The sequence below is a fragment of the Marmota monax genome, unplaced genomic scaffold (assembly GCF_021218885.2).
Source record: "Marmota monax isolate L192 unplaced genomic scaffold, Marmota_monax_Labrador192_F-V1.1 WCK01_AAM20220418_F8-fsc00099, whole genome shotgun sequence".
Lineage (NCBI taxonomy): Eukaryota > Metazoa > Chordata > Mammalia > Rodentia > Sciuridae > Marmota > Marmota monax.
In genome coordinates, this window is record NW_026692126.1 from 1,766,038 (window position 1) to 1,784,739 (window position 18,702).

An 18,702-nucleotide genomic window follows, 5' to 3' on the forward strand; every position below is an offset into this window, starting at 1 on the left:
ACTGCCCAAGATGCCTGACTTCCCCTTTCCCAAGAGAATCTTCAGGATCCCAGGAGCTCCTGGGCCACCATGGGATAGTTTGAGCAGGATCATTAGAACCTCAAGGGTGAAGTACAATGCCCACTCTGCCCCATCTGGAGGAGTTACCTGGCGGTGCAGGGACTCCTTGTTGGCCAGTTCATTCTCCAGTTTGTCATTGAGGTCATGGATGGATGTGGCCTCACGCTGAGCAGCTAGGTAGCGCTTCTCCAGTGTGGTGATTCGTTCTTCCATGTCCTCTTTCTGAGCCAGAGCCTGGGTGGCAGCAGAGGGGACGAGAGGAAAGGTCACCAGACTTTTGCTGCCCTGCTCCTTTCTGCACCTCCCACAATACCTGGCTGGGTATAACCCAGAAAACATGATCTCCCCTGTCAACTCCTGGCCATAACCAAAACCCCCATTACTCCTCCCCACACCAGACCCTGCCAAGTGTTCAATCTTATACTTCCCCGCTCCTGCCTGGACCTTGCTCCACACTCTCCCAGATGCCAAACACCTGTACTCAGTGGGATGACGTGACTGAAGAAAGACCCTTTCTCACCTCTCGGAGGTCCCGTTGATGCTTGCTGCTCAGCTCCTCTGACTTGATGAGGTCCCGGCGGGCTGTTCCCAGGTCCTCCTCAAGTTCTGTTACGGTTGCTGTCAAGGTGACCAGTCGCTCCCGGGCCTGGCTCAACTCAAAGTTTTGCTTCTCCAGGAGCTCCTGCAGCTCCTCCACCCGGCCCGTGTCATCCTCCAGGGACAGTGAGCCATCAGTCAGTCAATCATGGAGGCCTAGGGCATCCTACACCCTGCCCTGCCCCAGGGAAATGGTAGGAGGGGCCACACACCCAGGACAGACCACAGCTCTGCCCTGACCTCAGAGCACACCTCCAGGTACACCTTTTTTCCCTGGGCCCCAGCAGCTCACTCCTGACAATACCCAAATACCCTGGCTCTGCTGTGTATCTCTTGAAAAACAACAGTTTTTAGTTTTATCTGTTATCTCAGCCTCTTCAACCCAGAAAGGAGCATAATTAAGGAACAAAGGCTCAGAGATAGAAGGCATCTTGCCTGATACTGATACAGGCAGATGGCTCCTAACAATTCCAGTGGACAAACATATTATGTACCTAGCACCAATAGACAGATAGAGAAATAGAAAGATGATAGATTTCTTTGAAGATGGAGGAAGGAAGTGAGAATGTTGTAGAAAGCTCTGCATTTAATTTTAGCAGCTTCTCTACTGAAGTCAGCGGGCAGGGCCTCCCATTCCTGTCTTGGGGAACACAGGCCCCGCTATACTGCTCCCCATTACCCACCTTCCACAGACGTTTCGGTCCCAGCTCCACAGTCCCCTCCTCTTCTGCCACTCCATCCCGCACCACTGCCCCCTGCTGCAGGGCAGACACCTATAGGGCACAGGCCCAGGGCAGTGTGTCAAAGAGTGCTTCCTACACGTTCCAGACCCTTCTAAGTTTCCACTTTCTGGAAAGGAGTGCCTGGCCCAGCCTTGGCTACTGACTCCAGCCACAGTGAGGAAGAATCCCATGAGGAACAGGGTGGGGCTAAGGGGCCAGCCAGCTGGACTTCCGGGAGCTGCCAACTATAAACTGAAGGTGGGCAGCTTACCTGCTGGTGGGCTCCTGCCAGCTGCTCCTCCAAGGTGGTAACGCGCTCCAGTGCTGCCCGGAGCCTTTCTCGAACCTGCCCAAGACAAGAGGAAGAAAGGGGGACTCACTGGACCCAGGCTGAAGAAGCTTGGCCTTGGTCTACCAGCGCCAGGCATGAGGTAAAGTAAAGGGCCCAACAGGAGGTAAAACCCTAGGAGGGAACCTAATAGGACTTGAAATGAGGCCCACGGTAGGAGGAGCCAGTTCTGAAGCTAGATTTCCCTAAACACTGAATGCAGAAATCTCAGAGAAGGGAAGCTTGGTTGGACAGGGGAGAGAGTAGGGGCAGGGATACCTTCTCATCCAGGGCTTTGTGGTGCTCAAACAGAGACTTGAGGGCCTTTAGCACCTCCACCTCACTGGAGACCCCTGAAGGTGACTGGGCCTGGCGCTTCACCACTGTCATCCGCAGTGACCGCTCATGGCGGGACACCAGGCACTCCAGATGTTCTAAAAGCAGCTGGCAGGAAGCAGGGGAAGACAGGAGGGAAGACTCTGAGCATGTGCTCCAGGGACCACAAGCAGGACCCACGTGATCACCAAGTAGACACAAATACAGCCATACCATCCTTAAAATGCTAACATTATTCCACTTTGGTAAATAGCTGCTCTTCAATTAAATACTGGCCTTAACTCGGTTGTCCTGGCCTCTCCCCCAGGACCCTGAGTTTCTATGACCCAGCAACGGCAGGGGGAAAGCCTAGTACTGATGGTTAAATTTTCTGGCTATGACCCTAGGACGAGAAGCAGGCAAAGGTCAAGATGGGGTGGGGCTATACCTGGCCCTGGTCCTGCCTTGGTCAAGGTACACACACACACACACACACACACACACACCCGGTGATCTCCACTTACCCTTGTGTTATTCCGTTCTGCTTTCAGCTCTGATATCTCTTCCTCCCTCTCTAGAAGCTGCTCCCGACACATGCTCAGCTCACGGGTCAAGGTGGCAAATTCCTGAAGACCCCCAAGACTCCTTAGTACATGGGATTCACCCCCTAAGCAGCATCCTCACACCTGATCCATGGGGGTCTCCTCTCACCCATCCCTTCCTCCACCTACCCCCCAGAAAGTCCCGATCCACCCACATTTCAGGGCAGTAACCCCGCAACTGGTGTGAGCTCCCCAAGAGGGCTCCATGCAATCCAGGTGTGTGTTAGGAACTGAGGAAATAGCTGCACATAGAAATGGGAAAGCCACCAAGTCTACTCTGCAGCCCCTTCCCCTGCCAGTCAATGTGACCAGATTCTGCTGACCCTCCTACTCAGCCTTCTGGTTCTCCAGCAATTCAATGGCCTTTTCGTTTACACACTGATGGAGAGGTAGGCTGCCACTGGTTTGGGCAAGTGAGGTTCACCAGAAGCTGATGGATGTTATGGGGGAAGAGAAACGTGTTCTGAAGCTTAAGTCTGACTGAGTCCCAGGGAGCTCTCTTCCATATCCTCCCCAGGGCTTTGCAAGCTGTCGGTGGCCTGTGAGACAAGTGGATTGAAGGAACCACCTACATGGGAGCAGGAGGGTACTTGGACTTGCCCAAATAGCTGGCCATGTGGCTTCAGCCCTGGCTTCCCAGGAGCCCTGCCAAATCAGGTCAGGATTTCATGCCAGCACCTGATACTAAGACCCATGCCCTGGCTTCACTGAATTCCCATGTACCAAATATCCCTTTGAGGGGGACCCATCCATAAATGTCAAGCCCAGACACTTCAATGACCTTTCCAGCTCACCTCTGCCACCAGCACGAGCATCTAAGGTGAGAGAACAGCCCCACAGCTCCAGGTCCATCATATCCTATCTATTTAATCAACATCACCTCATTCCAGAAAGATTTTCAGATGAATGGCCCAAACTCTATGGCTTCCAAAGTCTGAGAATAACTGAACAGAAGCTTCAGCCCTGCCCAGCATTGCAGCTTCCCTTGCCCACCAAGAATTCCCGATCAATGAAGAATTCCCAAAGCAGTCCCACTATCACTCCAGATCAGGCAAAAAGGTTGTAGGAAAGAAGAAGGGACTATCCCTTCCAGAGCACAAGAAATCAAGGACTTCTGACTCTATTCCTTGACTATTGCTTTTCTATCAAGGATATGGCCAAAGACAATCAAGGTCAAGCATTCCACCCTCTGGCCATTGAGGCCTGAGCCTGATGCTGTTTCACCCCTCAGTTTACACACATGCATGCACACGGTCATACCTTCATGCACACACACACACACTCACACACATATGCACATACACACAGTCTTGGACACAGAGACAGGACTTAATGGCATGCCCCCAGCCCTATACTATGACACCATCACCAAAGGGCTGTGAAGCTCTCCCTTCCCTGGCCTTAGGCTTATCACTACCTGATGTCCCCATCCTAGGACGTCTTTCCTCTCCCTCCTCAACTGACCCATCTGACAGACTGCTGCCAGGATTATTTCCAAAAGCACAATGCTGTCCACAAAGTTAAACGCAAGCTTACAGTGGTTTTCAAACTTTTCTCTCACGGTTCCTTTGCATCCACCCTAAGATCCAGTCAACCTGGGTTACTTGCTGTTTCCAAACCCCAGCAAGCCTTTCTAATGCCAACCTTAGCTCAGCAGTCCCCCTCTCACTGCAGAGCACAAGCCTCTGTCACCACCTGATGAGAAAATTCCTCTTTCAAAAAAGCCCATCTCAAAGGCTCCAGCCACCTGGGAACCGTCTAGGCTGTCCAGTGGAAGTCTCCCTCTATCCCTTGAAAACATTTCTGAACAAACATCAAGAGCACTGGGGAGTCTACCATCCAACCACAAATATATGTGAATACCAGGTCCTGTGCCGGTCACAGGGGACACAGTGACAATAAAGATACAACCTCTACCCTCATGAAGTTTCCAGTAGAGGAAGTCAGACAGGCCTGGGGTCAAATCTCAGCTCTGCTCTGGTTAGCTATGTGACCTTGGACAAATTACCTAACCTCTCTGAACCCATTCTCTGATCTGTAAGACAGAGGTAAACAGTCTCTCCAGGAATTACATAGGAGGATTAAATGAACCCAATGTACAGAGAGTACCTAGCACAAGCCCACAAAGGCAGCTATTTTTATCACTGATGTTGTGTTTAACAATCCCTTCAGGCCTCTCTTACCTTTCTCTACCTTCTCTCCTAGTCTTTTGGGCTCTTATGTCTCCTTTCTCATCTCTGAGCTCCTTGGGAGCAGGGACTGGCTCATTCACTTCAGGGCATGCTCAGGGCCTCCTGCAAAGTGAGGTAGGAGGGGCCACCTGCCCATCCCACCTCTTCACCAGGGCTAAATATTCATACTGAGAAAGCATCCAAGACTCGGCCTCCTGTCACTTTTGAGCCCTGAACCGAAAACTCACCCACCCAGGCCCAGTCCTGGTTCTTCTCCCTGCACTGGGAAAAGGGCCTGGCTCTGAGGCTTGAGGTGTTAGGCAACTCAGGCTGCCTCCCTCAGCCCCTGCAGGGCACGCACCTGCCCCAGGCGAGCTATGCAATGAATCTAGTGCCTGGTTTCCATACCCATCTGTCTCCTAAGAGGAGGTGGAGAGCAGGATGTGTAAGCAGTCACTGTGAGCACTGTGCTTGCCCCACCCCACCTGGGGCCTGGTTACCAGGAGGGTTCACGCCTTCTCTGACAAGCAGCAGGATAACTCAGTTCCTGCTCCCTTTGCCATTCCCACAGCACGCATTTGTCCTTGAATACCTACGAAATGATGGATGAGCAGGAAGCAACACAGAGCTTCTGGGTCAATGATCTGATGTGGAAATGTGGTGGTGGCTGAGACACAGCCCCTGGAAGCACACAGCTTTTCAGGGGTCAATTCCTGCATGGCCATGAGCAGGGGGTTCATTTTCCTAAACTCCATCACCATCACTTGTGAAGTAGGATGCTGGTAATAACAGTACCAACTTCATCATTCTGAAAATCTAGTGAGATAAACCCTACAGAAGGCTCAGTCCTTAGAAAATACACTGTAAAGGGTGACTACATTAGAGCTAGTAGCAATGCTGGTGAGGTACATGAAACGGGATGTTAAGATACTCAGCTCTGTCTATAATTGCCCATGTAATGTCTGTGCAATAGTGGAGCTGGACTAAGATGAGCTCTAAAGCTGCTCCCACCTCCACTTCTGTGATTCCCCCCTCCCCCTCTCCCTCCACCTCCAAGAATAGGCCTCTGGTGAGAAGCAGTCAGGGCTCTTTCTTTCCAGCCTAGGGTGCCATCTACTGGCAGACTGGGCTCATTGCAGTTGGCAACTAGGGCTGGGTTTTCTCCCTGAATCAAATTCCACCCATTTCTCCAGGTGAAGCCAATTCCAGGCTGAGATGCTTGGGAGTGACAGGGAAAGGATTTACGTAGCAAGATGGAGAGTAAATGTTCTGTAAATTCCTCTATTTGATATGCAGGTAGATACAGTTTTGCTGAGGTCCCAAGGGGTGCTGGACTCCACAGGGCTGGAGGAGGGGCAGAGGGAGGGACTGAGGGAGGCGCAGAGCTTTAGGCCTTACCTGAGGGAGGGCAGAGTTAAGGTGTCGCTGGAGCTGGTCCCGCTCATGCAGGGCATCCTGGAGCCGGCTCTGCGTGGCTGCCAAGGTTTCCTGACTCTCCCGGAGGGACTCCAGCAACTTCTCCCGCTCATCCAGCATGTTCACCATAAGCTGCTCAAAGTTGGCGTCAGCATCGGCGCCGTGGGGGGGCCCTAGGGGGTCCCCCTCATTGATTGTGGGCATCACCTCACACATGGTGGGGGTGGGCAGGGCCTTCTCAGCGTCAGGGGGTTGGGGAGGGACTCACAGGATTGGCACCTGCAGGAGGACCCAATGCATGGGTATCAGAGCAGGCAGGGCCAGGCAAGTGGATGGGTAGGCAGGGGCTTCTCCCATGGCATCAGTTGCTCTTGCTCTGAAGGGAGCCCGGGGCCTGCAGTGCCCCTGTAGACTGGAGCCAGAAGGCCTGGCTTAACATCTCAGGGCTAGGGCTGGGTGCCCTGTGTCCCCAGACAAGTGGGCAGCATCGGAGTGTGGCCATGACAGGCAGGGAGAGCAGGCCTGGGAGATTATCCTTATCTTAAACTGAGCACCGGAGTCTGGCAGAGTCCCAGCTGGGTCTAGAGACACCCATCGTTTCTGGAGGGCGGTGTGGTCTGTGGGAGAAGAGACTGCTGTGAGGACTAGCTGAAGGGAGAAGGGCATCCAGGGGAGGGGGTGGGGCAGAGGAGGCCGACCCTGAAACCAGAATGTGCAGGAGGAGAGGGAGGAGAGGGAGGTGTTGGCGCATGCCCTTTCTCAGGGCTTTACTCACTCTGATGGCGCCTTAGTTCTCCCAAAGAATGCACATGCCTACTGCCCAGCCTCTGCCGCCTGCAGCCCCTGCCCCCGCCCCCCACAGCTGTCAGAAGTGCAGCCGCAGTGGTTCCCCACCCACGTGGCTCACTGGCCAAATATAGAAATGATTCAGTCAGCGGTAGGGGAGCAGGCCGGCTGCCCAGAGTCTCTTGAGACCTGAAGGTGGGAGAAAAGGAAATAGGGTCTCTGGCCCCTTCCCCCAAAACCCTCTCCCCCTACTCAAGTCAAGGCAAGTGCAGAAGAGTTAAAGGGTTAGTAGGTGGGAGTCCCACAGAAGCTAGACTCCTGAGGGTCATAGGAAACAGGGGCAGAGTAGGTCCTGCCCTGACCACGGGCACAACATGGCTGAGGTCTTGGAGAGGCACATATTGGGCACTGGGACAGGCAGAGAGCCCTGATCTGCTACAGTGCCCCATAATTCAGGGAGGAGGTTCTGGCTCAAGTCATTTCCCACATCTAAAACCTGCCAAGGAGGACTGCAAGCAGGTCTGGCAGATAGCAGTCTTTGATTCTAGGTTCATAGCCTACCACCTTACATTGGGCAGAGCTTAAATGATGGAAAGGAACCAGGGTCTACATGGGATCACTACTAGGGGGTCACTCTCCCTGAGTAGTTTTGGTGTGGAACAACCAGCTTATGGCTGGGGATGGGCTCCCTCAGGGTGAATTCCCCATTGCTGGCACTGCCAGAAGTCACCAGCAAGGGCAGTCAGCTTATGCACAGCCTGGCTCCATGGATGCCCTAAGCCTGGCACAGGGAAGCCCAATGGTCAGAGCAAAGGAAGGCAAAACAAAGAAGGCAGGTTTCCCTGCCTACCATTAGCTTCCAACCTGCCTGCCCACTGCTGGAAGGCCACCAGCTTAACCAGTCTTCAGAGGGAGTGTCTTTAGGTCTCCCATTGCAGGAGGGCTCTGAAGGGGTGTGAAACACGAGCACACTGGTGGGGACACTGGAAGCACTCCATAAATGGTACTTTCCTTCTTTGCCTTCCACTTCCCTTTTCAAGAGACACACAGGCAGCCTCCTGTCCACACCAGTGGTGAGGAGAGGCAGAAAGGGAGGATCAGGATGGAGGAGGCTCAAGATCCAGCGTGAGGTGAGACATCAGACATGGCAGGCCTGTGGCATGGCTAACCCAGCAGGGGAAACATAGGAGGGCAAGGCTGCTTTGACCTCTCTCTAGAATTCTGGGTATCAGAGTGGGCAGTGCAAGGCAGGCAGGGGCTTCTCCATGGCATCAGAAGCCCTGATTACAGAAATGGGGGGCAAGGAGGAATGAACAGATGAAAGAGCAGCAGCAGGAAAACCCCAGAGTTCACATCCACAACCATTCACAGAGGGGCCCATAGTTCAAGCTGGTACGTGCACATGTGCGTACACACACACACACACACACACACACTCTCTCTCTCTCTCTCTCTCTCTCTCTCTCTCTCTCTCTCTCTCTGAGGCAGACACAGGAACATGAAGACCTAGGGCTGATACACATGTAGTCACACACCTGCTCCCAGACATAGATACTAGAGACAAATTCTGATCACAGGAATCCTTTCCCCTAGTTGGACACCCACCACGTAGGGCAGGATTCTGAGAGGCTACCAAGGTGAAAAGGAACGCCTTGGTCTACAGGCTACCTTTTCAATGATGCTGCTGCCAGGCAGACCACACTCACCTCCCTGTTCCTCAGAGAAGTTGGAAGTGGAGGGGAGGGGCTGCTGTCCCAGTCTGGGCAGAACTGCCATCTCACTGATGCTAACAGCAATTCCTCCCATTCTCCCATCCCCTGTGCCCAGGCCTCACCCTCCCTCTCCAAACAACAGCTGGGCTCACATTCCCTCTATTCTCCCACTCAGCCACTCATCAAAAAGAAATAAAAGACCAGAAGAGGAGAGCAGGCTAGGAAGGCCTTTGCGGCAGGGGCTATCCTTTGGAGATCAAAGTATGCTCAGGCATTCAGGTGTCCTGGGAGTGGTCTCAACCCAGCAAATTCCCAGGTAGCCTACAGTACAAGGCAAAGGAAGAAGCTGAGAGCTGGGCCTTAGGAGATCTGGGCCATGGGTCTTTCTACCAGAGACCAGCTAGATGACCTTAGGCAGTCAGGAGGTCCTGGGAAGTCATCTCAGGGGTATTTGCCCAGCTGATCTGGGATATCTGCCTTGGGCTGGTCACCACTAGTGAGGCCTCTGCTATAAGATGGAACCTGCCACCCTTGTTTTGTCTGCCTTAGAGGGATGAGGTCATTGATGAGCAGAGCTCTGAGAAGAAGAAAGCACCCCACCGTGGCAGGGGAGAAGGAATTACCTTAGTGTAGGACAAAGGCAGGCCTGTGGGTGGAGTCGAGAGTTCCTTACAAGAAAGGAGTTGGAAAAGTTCTCAGGAGGGGTGAACAGGCTGTGAGGTGCTATTTGGTCCAACTCGTTCTTCCCAAATCCTCCTGGTCATTCTGACAACTGAGAAGCTGGTTTCAAGGCCAGCAGCGCTTTCCCAGCCTCCCTGAGAACCAGGTAGCAATTCTACTTCCTCTGGCCAAATGGCACACAGAGCCAGTGAAAAAAATGAGCCCAGAGAGGGATGCCAGGCGGATACCACTGAGGCAACTGCCTAGGACCTCCTGCCCTGCCCCCACCCCCTGCACAAGCCACTGAGCATAAGGCAGCTCTGCAACAGACACATGGGGACACCTGGCTTCTTCTGGCTCCAGGGCCATCTTTAAATAGAGCAATTATCATCTCAGGCTAGCAGAAGCCTCCTCAACTCCTGCACAATTCTAAGTAACACTCACAGGTCCTGATGAGGAGGCACAAGATGCCAGCCCCCAAAGCAGGCAAAGGGCTTTGGTGGGGAGGAGTGTGGGCAGGCTGTGAAACCACGGAAGAGGGCTTGAGAGCGAGTGGGTGTAAGTGTGTGTTGGTGGAGGGATCAGACAAAAAGTAGGCCTCTGACGTTATTAACACGGAAAGGCAAAAGGTTTCCCAGGTGTCACCCCCTCTTTTCCTAACAAACAGAAGCCACGGGCACTTGGGTCTGATACCCTGGCTGACCACACACACACAGGCCTGGCTTCCTACCATCCTACCAGATGGCAGGCCCCACCACTGAGAGTGGGCATGGCAACCATGAGGCTGCTGGCCCCTGTGGAGGCCCAAGGACAGGGCAAAGCTGCAGGTAGCTGTGCTCAAGTGTGAGTAGGTCATGAGCTGGGCAAAGAGGGAGCCCTCAGGGCTAAGAGCAAAAGAGGAGTGTCATATATACCTCTGCTGGAGGAGGGTGGGGACCTGAGGAGAGAGGACAGAGGCAGGTAACAGAACAATAATAATGATTATGTTCGCTGCTATGATTTATCAATATTTACCATGTGCCCACACCGAGCCACCGATGTCAACCATTGACATCTTTCTACTGATTTTAATCAGTAATTTTAATCTTACAAGGAAGATGTAATCCTTCTTCCATCTCACAGATGTGAGAGATGGGACTCAAAGCCATGTAAGCAGGTCTCCACAGCTGGTAAAGGGAAGACCTAGGATTCAGTTGGTCTGAGTGACTCCAAAGAGGGGTAAGGGGTGGAGGAAGAGGGAGAGCAGAGATGACTTGGGGCATCATGTCTACTCCAAGGAGCCAAAGCTTCTGGACCTTGGCCCTCTCTACCCTCATCAGGGTCATGACAGCCAGAGGACAGCTGGCCATCCCTCCTCCTCTCCTCCACAAGCCTGGGGGCAGGCCTCTGTCACCTCATGAGGTGGCTACTTCCCTACTAGCAGTGACCCATCTCCAAGGCCCCATCCACCCACCCAAATTTTTCCCCTCGACCCCAGCTGGTCACATACCACGGTGAGCCATCTGAGTCCCCCACCCACCACATCCTGCAGGTACTACAGAGGCAGACGTTCCCCAAAGCCACTGCTCCCTGCACCCCGTGGATTCAGACACTAGCCAGCAGTGGCACTGAAGCCCAGTTGCCTATGTCCTCAGGCTGCCATCCCTTTCCCTCTTACCTAGAAGCTTCTCCTCCTCTGTCCAACACACGACCCCAAGAAGCCCCACTCCTCCCCTCCCCCGCAGCTTCTCCCCAGCTACTCCCCAGCCCAGCTCACTCACATGCTCCCAGAGCCCACCTTCTGCTCAAGTCCTTACCTCACCTGGCCCACTTTCCATCTCCATGTCAACCTAATGACCTGAACAGTCCTCCTAAGCTCACCTCAACACCACCTCCTCCACGGAGCCTTTCCTGATTCCCTCTAGTAGACAAGATGTGCCCTTCATTGTCCCAACATCACCTCTTTCTGGCACTTGTCTAACTTTACATCATCTCACCTGCAGACTCCAGGTTCCAGGGTAAGAACAACCGCGCCTCCTTCGCTTTGGATGCTCTAATGAATGGAACTGAACATATACATGTGACAGTGATTTTTGGAAGTTCATCCCTGAACAACTTCAAAGAAGGAGAACTCCAGAAAAGGAAACCCTGGCTCAAGGCCTGGGAACAGGGCCATTCAACTTGCCCTCCGAAAACTATAGCTTCTTGGGAGCAAGCTGCAGCCAATCCTGTCTTGAAAGGCAGACTCTGGAGTGGGCTGACGGGCCTGGACACAGGTTACTCCCTGTGTGACCCTGGGAAGATACTTGCCCTCTCTGAGCCTCAGTTACCCCTCTGTGAAATGCGGGCAATAATAGTAGCCCCTCTAGGTAGCTGGCAGGGGAACTACTGGAGTTGACATCCATAAAGTGCTTAAACCAGTGCCCAATAGACACTCAATGTCCTGTGTTACCTCTTAGCACCCAAGTATGCCCGAGCCTTCAAGATTAGGCCCACTCTAAACACAATAAGAAAATCAAAAGTCCACCTGGCTACAGGATGCCATTCCCAGAGAATAGTCTTGGAAAATCTCCTCCTAGAGTTTCTCATGGGTAGCCCCAAATCCCTTTAAAGGCATCTAGTTCTCTGGACCCCACAATGGCACTTTGCCTCGCTAGACCAGATTTCCAAATCTGGAAAATGAAGGACACAACAACTTCAGCAGCCTCACAGGTTGACATGATGCTCAGAGGAGATAACAGACAAGAAACAGTTCAGAGAAGTATGAGAGGTGACCAAAGTATAGGATGACACCAGCTGTCAGCCCTGGCACTCAGTCCGCCTGATGCCTGGCACATTCAGGTGAACACAGGAGGTATCTGCTCAGCCAACAGGCTCTCTGGACCTGAGTCTACGAAGCTCATCTTTCCAGCTGCTCCCCGGGAGTTAGTCACGGGCCACTCTTCCCAAGATACAGCCTATCACTTGGGCACCCTCTCCAAACCAGACGAGGGTGGAGAAGACACTGCTTAACAACCACACCAGGATGCAGGTGGGAACTGGTCTGTCCCTGGCACACCTAGCAGAACGGTCACCCTCACTGTACCACCCTGAGAGGGCTAACATCAAAGATCAATGGGGAGCCAGGCACAGTGGTGCACCCCTGTAATCCCAGCAGCTCGAGAGGCTAAGGCAGGAGGATTGTGAGTTCAAAGCCAGCCTCAGCAACTTAGTGAGGCCCTAAGCAACTCAGTGAGACCCTGTCTCTAAATAAAATACAAAAAATAGGGCTGGGGATGTGGCTCAGTAGCTGAGTGCTCCTGAGTTCAATTGCCAGTACCCCCACCCACACCAAAAAAAAAAAAAAAAGACCAATGGGGAAAGGAGGATTAAAAGTTTCTGTGCCCCTCCAAAACAGACACTCTTCTTTGACACTCACATCATACAACTCCTTAACTTCAGACACAGTTCACAAACTTGGCCTATGACAAAGCACCTGGGGCAAAGAAAAGGGTGAAGCAGTGTGACAAACTCAAAGGGCTTGGAACTCCCTTCTTGTACTTCAATTCCATCGACTTCAAATATGTTAGTTTTCTTCAAATATGTTAGTTTACATCTGATTAAGGGTTCATTTGTATAAAAAAGGTTCTAAATCTAAAAAAGAGGTTAGATAATCCCTGGTTTAAGGACTGTCTACAGAAATACTCAGTATACCCACCTAATGCCACTCCTTAAAATAAGCATAAGTTCTCTCAGAGAGGCAGAGTACTAGAGCCATAAACCTGGGAAGGCTACAGATAGCACCAGGGTCACCAACCATTTTCCACACTCTAAAAGCCTCATGGAGATCAAGCCAAGACATGAGGCTGCACCCATGAACACAGCACACAGCTTTTACTCAATGTACATCATAGAGAATGGTCACCCTAGCCATCTTCTACTAATCAGAGCCACTAACTAACACGAATTTTCTCAAATAATGTTTGCAAAAGAAGAAACAAAAGTAGCAAGTGTGGTATATTTGGAGACTAAAAATCTTTCAAAACCAGGGGTCTGTGTGGGACAATTACTACACAGGGTTCTCTGGGTGTTGAAAAAAATAATTGCTAAGAAGTCACTGCATTAGATGGACAGATTTGGGCGGTTCCATGTGGTAGAAAACAGTTCAGCCAGAGTGCCGACAGGTGCCAGGGCATGAAAGGTCCAGAGTACAACTGCCCTGAGAAATGTGGGTGTCATAAAATATGCATATGAATGTGGTCACAAAAGTGTGTGTGGTATGTGTGTGTGTGTTTATAAAAAGAAAGAATGTGAGTGGGGTCAATGTGTATCCATGCCACATAGCATGTAAGTATAGGGCCATGGGAAGGCATGGTGTATACATGTGGTTATAAAAGAAGGGGAGAGAGAGAGAGAGAGAGATAATGTGTGTGTGTGTGTGTGTGTTAGGCTATGCGTCTGGAGAGTGTGTGCATGAAAGTGGGTGGGCGTGTATGGCTGTGAGAGTGTGTGGATGTGTGTGGTCACAATTCTATGTCAGGGCTCATGACCACATCAGACTGTAGTCTTGAGAATGTGTGTGTGCACAGTCATGGGGAAAGAGAGTATATGGGGTCAAAGAAGTATGTGCATTCCAGAGTCTTGAGACTGTGTGTGCTCAGGGGGCCACAAGAGCTTGTGTGTACATGTGGTGTGATCAGGAAAGCGTGCTGCTGTGCATAATGAAAGTGCATGAGTGGTCTTGAACCTCTATGAGAATGTGTGAGGGATGGGAGGGAAGAACAGGAATAAAAGAAAACTCCACTTATTCCAGGTGCTCTGTCCCAATCAGGGCCAAAAGTTTCAGGCACAATGAAAGCTGAGGTCATGGACCTGGGCCCAGCCCACCCTTTTAATTACCACCTCCTATCAAGATACACTGCTCCACATCCATGCAAGATGGCTGGGGTCATCCCCTGCATCTTCCAGAATGCTCAATCTCCTGGACCAGCACAGGCCAAGCCCTGAGCCTGGCCCTACTATCCAGTACCCCACTACTCTATTCTCAGCGGAGAAGAAGAGTCATTTTTCTAAAGCAGCAGCCAAGGACCCCTCTATCCAGTAGCTCCCCCCACCTAACCCCCACCTGGAACTACAGATTCCCCTACAGTGTGTGGGAGTGGTGGCCACAGCATCTGTGAGAGCTGAGTCTTTAGTTGACCATCCCTCAGGAGTAAGGACCTCACTACTCAATGAGGAAGCCTCATTGTTACAATGAAGTTCTTCTTAAATCACATGGAAACCTATCTCCCTATCTTTGAAATGATGGTTATCTATTTGAAGATAATAACCAAGAAGGCACTCAGGTATGTGTTCAATTTATGAGAATTCAACTCTGCTGGCTGGGTGAAAAAAGCAACAAGGGCCTCTAAATGCAAACCAGCTATTTCATCTGACATTGAACTACAGAATCATATCAGGCATATGTACTCCATTTAAAATTATCATCCAATAGTATATATTACATATTTATATAATTAACAAAGAATGCATATTATCTATATATATACACATATATATATTAAGTCTCTCTCTATATATATACTAAGTGTATACTATATATATTGTTTAGGGTTATAAACCTAAACCTATAGACCATGCTTTATGAGAGATTTATGGATCTTATCTACTGACTATGGAATCTAATTCCCCCAGTGAGATATAATAGCACTGTACTGGGTCTCCCGAGGCTTCTCTGCTCCAGGTTAAATATTTCTAGTTGCAAGTAGGCCCTGTTTCATGGAGCTCAAGGGACCTGAGTGAAGACAATTCAATCTAACAATCTCTCAGTGAGTGATTTCCATGAATCCAACACTATTATAGATATGGAAGATACATCTCCATCCTCAGGAAGTTCATGGGCTACTTGGGAGAACACAAATACACATGTAATCATCTGAGAGCAATTCAGAGGAGCATAGGACAAATATGGTCTCTGGCCCAGCCTGGGGGTCAGTGCTAAGCATCACTTGGAATATAACCAATTGAATCAGCTGGCAGCAGTTTCTCTACCAGCTCTGAGAAGGAAGTGGCCCTAGCCAAGGTCTCAGCCCCAAACAGAAAGGCAAGCAGCTGCCCTGTGCTACAGCTAACTTCTTCTGGAGGAACAGAAGACACCTGAAGGAGGCCCTGAGGCTGCAGCACCTAAGCCTCTCTGCAGGCAGGACAAAGAACTAGGCAGCAATTAGTTTGTGTGGCAAGGCGGTGGCCAGGCAAGGACAGGCAGTGAATAGGGAGTCCTGAGGGTCTTGCTGGTCCTCACACCCTCCTCACTTAGAGCTCCTTGCACCACTACTGTTTCCCCCCACAAGCCCAACCTTCAATGATATCCTTGGTTCCTCCAGGTCCCTCTCAATACAGCAAATATGGAGGGTCACCTAGAAGCAGCCCCCTTCCAAGCAGAGTACTCAGAGAAGCCCTAGTCCTGGGCATATGGTCCTTGGCGTAGGATCACAGTTCCTGTGAGTACTCTTCACTCCGCTGGCCATCCAAAGTGCCACGTTCCTGTGAGCCAGCACCTTATGCCCTCCAGAGCTAATTATAGGTCAGTGAGATAGCAGGCCAGAGGGGGACAGATGGTGACTTCATGTGGCTGCAATATACACTTGTCCCTCCCTCTGACCCCACTCCCCCCTTCCATTTCTCTCAATTCCCTACCTGGGACCCAGGTTCTGAAGCAACTTCAACTCCCTCAGTCTTCCCTGCTCCTAACTCTTTTTCTCCAGTAACCCCCCATACACACACACAGACTCACACTCATGCATGCACACACACACAACTCCAGACAGTCACCACTTCTTGTTCATAGAGCAGCTCCTCTACCAACTCAACAAAATTGAGCCGAAGGCCCAGGAGAGAGTATCCCTGGCATAAGAAGGTACTAGCTGGCTCCCAGATATCTGAAACCCTCCTTGACACTAAGCTGCCTGGCCCTCCTGAGTCCTCACACCTGTGTCATTGCCACCACAGTCCAACTCCTCATCCTCCCCCCAGTTCTAGCCCTCCTATCCTCAAAGGCTCAGAACAGACCCATGACAATCCCTGATAACTCTTCCAACTCTGAGGTTTCATCAATTCACCAGGGGACTCAAAAGTCTGATGCCTGCCTGGCCCCTTCTCATCCTTCCTTTAAAACCCAGCTGCCAGACCTCTCATACTCTGACAACATGACATGCTCAACAACACACACTCAATATCATTGATGAGCTTTCCCCTCCATGCCCCCTCCCCCATACTTTTCCATCTTCCAGAGATGTGTCTCCCACTGTGCAGAGAGGCACCCAATAACCACTGGGCTATCCATCATCTCATTACTTTCAGATACTATTTATCTCAAGCAACCTCCTTAGACCACAGGACAAAATCTAAGAAAACAACCAAGGGAAATCATTCAAGCTGTCCTTTTTCTAAGGCAACTCCCCTGGGACTGAACAACCCATAGTGGTAGGGATGGCCCAGGGTTGGAATCCTGTTAGGCTCTGTCTTTTGATAATTCAAAAGCAATGTAATTAAAATGTGTGTGTGAGGGGAATGTTAACAGAGTACCTAATATTTGTGCATACATTGGGTACCTTTCAGCTGCTCCATGGCCCTAAATTGCCTTCAGAAGACCAAGCATCTAATATGGTTCCTGGACCAATGTTCGATGGATGTTGAACAAAGTACCAACAACTCTGTAAAGAATACAGGAAGTCCCTGCAACCTGGCTCCTGAAAAGACCTCTTAAGATCACACAAGGAGGGGGATCTCCATGCTAAGCAGAGGCTCCTTCCTAATCACTTGCTCCCCTCAGAGAAGAAATGAACAGAAGCCTCAACTCCCCTACCTCTCAATGAATACTACCAACATATCTCTCCTTAAAGGTGACATCAGCACCTAGTGGCACTTTGTCTTAGATCCCTCCTCCTTCTCAAGAAAACCACCCACACCCATTCCAAGTCCTCCAACCCGATCTCTCTCTTCCTACCCACCATCAAAAACCTTGAGATCTGCATCGGAAAACATCCCTACTGCGTGGACAAAAGTCAGCTCCCCATCGCACCCTCCCAGTTCAGGAATCTCTATTCCAGCTGTCTTTTCCTGTTGCGCCCACCCTCATCCCCGCCCCCACCAGGCCTCCTGTTGGCCTCTCTTTCCACCCCACCGCCCTGGCACTGCGGAGATGGGGGCATCTGGGGCATAGCTTAAGACTGACAGCTCCAGGAATGGAGAGCTGGCAATAGTAACAAGGGATATAATGAAGCACGCGGGAAGGATTAAGACCCCCAGAAACGCGAAGACCTCTGTCCCTGAGAAAAGACTGCCCCAAGGAGTGATTGGCCAACAAGCCGAGGAGCGCTATTTCTCTGATTCTCCCGGAGGGGAAATGAGGGTGCATCAGTTCACCCAGTTCCCACCCGGGAACTAGCCAACTGAGCCCTCCTCCCGCGAAGACGATGGAGCGGAGGGCGAACTCCACCCCCTCCCTGCAAATCGGCATCGCCCCCCATTCTCATCCCCAAGGGCACAGGGCACTGCAAACACTGGTGAGGGGCGGCGGAGGAAACAGTATCTGCGCCTTCCGCAGACACATCCAGAGTAAAAAGGGACAGTTTCCCAAGGTGCGCTAGACAGCGACCCCCTCCCCAAACTGTGGAGGGGAGCTGGAACTGGGAATAAGAGTCATCCTTCCCCCCAGCTCGGGCTCTGGGCGCTCACCTCTGTCTGCAATCGCCGAAGGCCCAGCAGCGGGCAGCTCGGCTCGGAGGCAGCAGGGAGCCGCCCCCGGCCGGGGCAACGAGACACGTCCTAGAAAACTGAGCGCGCGCGGAGGTAGATACAGCCTCCGCCACCCTAGCGCCCTGCCTCGAAGTCCCGCCCCCTCCCCCGCGATACCCTAGCCCCACCCCCAGGGGCGTGGCCTGGCCACCTCCCCCCCAATACCACGCCTCCCGCCTCCGGGCGCTCCGCGGTCCTGGCGCGTGACTAGGGCGCCGCTTTGAAGCTGTGCGCCATCTTGGTTCGGCCTTGAGAGTGCCAGCGAGGTGGCCGAGTGCCAGTTTTACCTGGCGGCAGTAAGGTCTCAGGGCCGTCAGTGCAGCAAACATCCCCAACCCCTGTCTTTTAACTCACCCCTGTCCTCGGTAACAATCTGTTCCCTAAATTGACAGTGGTTATCACCTTTCACACCTGCTCTCTCCCATCCTTTTAAGTTAAGAAACTTGAAATCCATATACATTTCGTAGTATACACTTAAGTAAACTGTGTCACTTGACTTCGGACATCTGCCTGTTCTAACACTGTTACTATAAAATGAAGTGTTTGTATATTGCATACACATAGTATGAAAACTGACTC

At 51.6% G+C, this 18,702-nt stretch overlaps 1 protein-coding gene across 5 annotated transcripts in view; it reads right to left on the reverse strand.

Annotated features, from left to right (window-relative positions):
* The window catches only part of Ppfia4 (PTPRF interacting protein alpha 4), a 50,629-nt gene extending 32,411 nt beyond the window's left edge, over positions 1-18,218 (reverse strand). For 4 of the 5 annotated variants that reach the window (XM_046463747.2, XM_046463739.2, XM_046463735.2 and 1 more), the window contains exons 1-8: positions 18,064-18,218; positions 6,194-6,828; positions 2,547-2,648; positions 1,987-2,151; positions 1,651-1,725; positions 1,341-1,430; positions 581-772; positions 148-294 (exon numbers count right to left, since the gene is read on the reverse strand). In XM_046463747.2, coding sequence (XP_046319703.1) covers positions 148-294; positions 581-772; positions 1,341-1,430; positions 1,651-1,725; positions 1,987-2,151; positions 2,547-2,648; positions 6,194-6,427 — 1,005 coding nt within the window. In that variant the 5' untranslated portion in view covers positions 6,428-6,828; positions 18,064-18,218. Of the gene's footprint in view, positions 1-147; positions 295-580; positions 773-1,340; positions 1,431-1,650; positions 1,726-1,986; positions 2,152-2,546; positions 2,649-6,193; positions 6,829-6,986; positions 7,012-18,063 lie in introns of those variants that run through there. The other variant, XM_058585782.1, reaches the window with a different exon arrangement.
* Between the last annotated feature and the right edge of the window lie 484 nt (positions 18,219-18,702).